Here is a 4574-nt window from a genome sequence, read left to right on the forward strand (position 1 = left end):
TGATGACAAGAGGAATTGCCCTCTTAATTGATAGTATAATTTCTCAGCAATTAATCTTACAACTTTTACCCGAGAAATACATTGCTTTCGGCAATTTTTTTTAAACTTAATGACTATTGTTAAACTAGACCATTCTTGGTATAGATACGTTAATAATTATCAAATTTAAACACCATACACGTTAAAATAGCATGGATTCATGAGAACTTAGTTAAAGAATAGTTTCTTTCGCGTTGGCATAATGTGATAACGACATAGTGGCACGCGGAATTTACACAAGGTTAAGCAACCGCCTTCAAGTTTCCAATGAAAAGATGCCACGTTGGTCCATGGAGTGTGTACGTGGCTTATAAGTAAGCATGCACCACCCCCTTGGTCTCCGTCACAAGTTACAACTCATCAATTCGGCAGATAAAGGTAGTAGTAGTGTTACGTTCGAATTCGAATTGTTCCATTTGCTTCGCAAAAGTTGCAACTACTTCCACAGAAAGAAAAAAAGTTTCTAAGTTAAGGAAATCCAGAGTGAAAAAAAAAAAATGGCCGGTGACGGTGCAGCTACATGCATAGACATCCTTCTTGCCATTATTCTCCCTCCTCTTGGTGTCTTTCTCAAATATGGTTGCCAGGTATATATTAATTTTACATATTTTCTTTTCAGAATTAAAGATTTTACACACAAAAATTGGTTACCTTTTTTCATTGCATGTTAATGGATTTGTAGAGTGTGTGACTAATTAATACAACACATGGTTGATGATAATTCGTTGGATGCAGGTGGAGTTCTGGATTTGTTTGGTGCTGACCCTTTTTGGTTATATACCTGGAATTATCTATGCTGTCTATTCTATCACCAAGTGATCGTCACCCTTTAACTTTTGTAAGTGACCCTTTTTCATGGAAGAGATTCATTTATCTTATTTTTCTTGTAAAATAAATATTTACTTCAAGGAATTCAGGTTTGAAATAGTTTTGCCGTTGGAGTTTTTTGAGGACTTGTCATATTATATTTGAAGCAAAGTTTCAAGGCTTCAAGCAGCATAAGCTCTTGTACTTGAGTTTGAGTTGTTGAGTAGTCTTATGATGAAATCCATATATTTATTTCCTTCCTTCTTTCTTTCTTTTTATATATAAAAAGAAAACCACAATATCTTCATTCAGAAGAACAATAGTTATAATTAAGAAAGAAGAAAAAATGTTTAAATAGAGAAGGGCATGATGTTCAACCTCGCACTGATTTGATGTTAATTTCTCGTGCTAATAACTGTGATTAAAGGAATTTCAAGTGGGTTTGGCTTTGATTAGCTTAATTTTTAAGGTGGACCTCCTAATTTCACTGATGAAATGATGCTTTTTTTGTGGCAGGTGGACAATAAACAAATGTCATGGGCGTTTCTGTCTTTCAACTCAGATATTACTGTTTCTTCAATCTATCGTTGTCAATGTTGCCATTTTCTTTTGTTCTGTTTTTAAAAACCCTTCTGTTTTTAGCTTAAGCGAGAGTGGAGTGTGTAGCTTGCTAGCTTGTGCATGTAGTCTCTAGATTTGGTAATCGATTTGAAATACACAATTTTATTTGTATCAACGGTCTTGTTCATGTATCTTATGTAAATTGTACTATTCATTACTTTCAAATTAATAAATCGGATTTATTCTTCTTACGTATTCTGTTTTGATTTTTGAAAATGCATTTTGAGTGTTTGTTAAGCAGTTAAAGTTGTTCTGTCGATGTCATTCATCTGTTCAATGGGGACAAGGTTCTTGTATTATTGAGCCCCTTTTGCACATATTCAGTCTTATCTTTGTTTCTGATAAAGATTAACGATAATGACCAATGATATTATAAAAAAAATCTGATTCATTATCAGTATGTTCTTGATAAACAAATACGTAACTCATTATTAACTGTTTAATTTTTATTCAATAAATTTAATCGTAAATAGTATCATGAAAACAACGATAAATTTGGCGGGATCCTTTGAGAAATTGAGCAGAAAGAAAAAGACAAGTAAAGGAAATTCATGAAGGCTTTCCTTCTTTTATACTTTTGACTCGGTGGTTTCTTAGGGGTTCATAATGGAGCTATAATTATGATTTTTCAGCTAATAAGAAAATCATATTAATTTGTATCTTACTCTTTGAAGCCCCGCCATGGTTCTGCTATTATAACAAGAGATGCTACCCCAGTTGCACTGATTTTTGTCACCAACCGGCAAAACCACCAACAAGGCATGAAATTGTTTTTGAAATCATTGGAATCCTCCTATGTGCAATACTCAAATATGAATGAGCAATACTCATGTACAGAGTTTTTTTCTTTGGAATCCTCCTATGTGCAATATTCAAATGTGAATGTGAAGATTGTAGAACAAATGCCACCACTAGACAAGTTTTATTTTTTAAGCGAAAATGAGTGTTTTTTTTCCTCCTCCACTCCAATTTAATTACTTCGGTACAAGTTCTTTCTATTTTTGTCATTTAGCCAAATGTTTTAAACAACAATGATGATGTGACAATTTTAGGAATACAACTTTATTTACTAATAGATATATATATGGCCACATTTGGATGTGATCCATATTATATTGTCATGGGAAAATAATCGATTGACGTGACAAACAACAGATTTAGAGGCCTAGCTTTATACGCTTAATATTTTAAAAGACTTAAATTATAATTTAAGCTAACTACATAAATGAAAAATGCAACTGACACTTGCCACGTGTCAAACTAATCTTTTAGTGCCAGGTCATGAAACTTGGATAAAAGAGAGTTAGAAATTCGTGACACGTTAATTAGGTTCATAATGTTATGCAACACTTCACCATCATGTTTGCATTGAGAATTTATATCTTCAATAATGAAACCCTAGCCCGGGGTGATTTTCTGTTTTTAATTTCAAAATTTATAAAAATTAAAATTAGTTTTTGTTTCGAGTTTTAAGTTTCAATCTATTTTGGTTTTTATTTTTTTTTAAATTGTTGTAAATTAAAAGTTAGATAAAATAAGTCAAATATTCTATTTTATCTCCTTCCATTATAAAATCATACAATATAAAAAATATATGAACACAAAATTAATTAAAAATTAAAATAATTAAATTTGCTGCAAAATATTAAAAAAATAAAAAATTGTACAAGAAAAATAATGTTTAAACTATAAAAAGTTGTGTTAAGTTGTACAATAAAATAATGTTTAAACTATAAAAAATTGTACAAAACACTAATAATAATAAACCACGATACATAACATGTTTCTAAAAGTTGTGTTAAGTTTCTATTAAACAAAAAATTACACATGAGCGGAAAATTACACATTAAGTATAATATAATTAAGGTATTACATTAGTTGTATCCCATAATCGTTGAGTAATTCAATCTTAAAAATTTGACATTTGATGGATATTTGTTGTACTCACTAATGGTGGCAAGAGCAAATGTTGCTTTGTCATATTGTTTTAATCTAATTCTTCAACTTCAAATTGAGCAATTTCTATAGCATATTGCTATATTTCTCCATATCAAAATCATCTCCTTCCTGTATCTAAATTTTGTTTGAACGGAAATCACAATAAACATCACAATGGTTCAACATATACAATAGTAGACAGAAAAATTGCACCTTTCTCTATTTACTCCTACTAAGAGCAGTGCATATGCCAACACTAGATTTTTGCAATTCTTTTATGGAAGTCAAGTCCCTTTAAAAAAAAATTAAACTAATTTAGAGAGAGAATTTTGATTGTATGTGCAATATTATTGACCTAATTGCTTTTGGTTTTTGCCTATTCAAAGAATGTATAGTTTACTCCAATTGCTGGTATGAGCAATGCTAAACCACACAAATGAGAATGCTTCCCTTTTCCTTTCATCAATCTGGCAGAAAACTGCCCTTTATCAATTAACACACATACACATACACATTATCACACATACAGGGAAAAAAAAAACCCTTTTAGAAAACCCTCAAATCTACTCCCCTCAAACAAGTCTTTGTTTCCCCATTATCACACACATACACAACGAGCAATGAACGACAACAAAGAGCACACAAATCTTGGCAACGAGCAATGAACAACAACAGTTGGTGAGAGAGAAAGAGTTGACAAAAGAGAGCTCATCGACTGATAGAGGCAACGATGAGAGGCGGGTGACAACAACCAGCAAACAGTGAGTTGCGAAGAATGGCAATGAGAGAGAGGGTCACATGGAGAGAGAGAGAGGTCGAAGAGAAAGAGAAGTCATCGAGACAATTTTTTTTTGTTTTACAAATAATGGTAAAGTTGTTTTGAAAACCAATAAAAAAAAAATCAATTCAACCCCAATTTTGCTGAACACGTTTTCGTTTTGAAATTTCATTTTAAAACCAAAAAAATCAGAAACTTACAACCACCCCAATCGGGGCCTTAATTATGTAAAATTTATAAAGGTTCAATTTCAATCATATATATGACCAGCTTGACTGTTTATTCTTATGGAATCCAGTTGCTATCTATGAATATGAGCAGCTTGACATCAGCATATACTATCGGATCAGAGCAGAAAACAAAAGAAAAGGACATTATCATTAGTCATTAG

The 4574-nt window shown here is 31.7% G+C and overlaps 1 protein-coding gene across 1 annotated transcript; it reads left to right on the top strand.

Moving 5' to 3' along the window:
• Nucleotides 1-368: 368 nt before the first annotated feature.
• Nucleotides 369-1658, top strand: LOC100775235 (hydrophobic protein RCI2B). Its single transcript, XM_003535977.4, has 3 exons — nt 369-626; nt 775-877; nt 1363-1658. The coding sequence occupies exons 1-2, from the start codon at nt 537-539 to the stop codon at nt 856-858; spliced, it is 174 nt and encodes a 57-aa protein (XP_003536025.1). The 5' UTR covers nt 369-536; the 3' UTR covers nt 859-877; nt 1363-1658.
• The last annotated feature ends 2916 nt before the right edge of the window (nt 1659-4574 follow it).

The sequence above is a fragment of the Glycine max genome, chromosome 10 (genome assembly GCF_000004515.6).
Source record: "Glycine max cultivar Williams 82 chromosome 10, Glycine_max_v4.0, whole genome shotgun sequence".
NCBI classification, from domain to species: domain Eukaryota; kingdom Viridiplantae; phylum Streptophyta; class Magnoliopsida; order Fabales; family Fabaceae; genus Glycine; species Glycine max.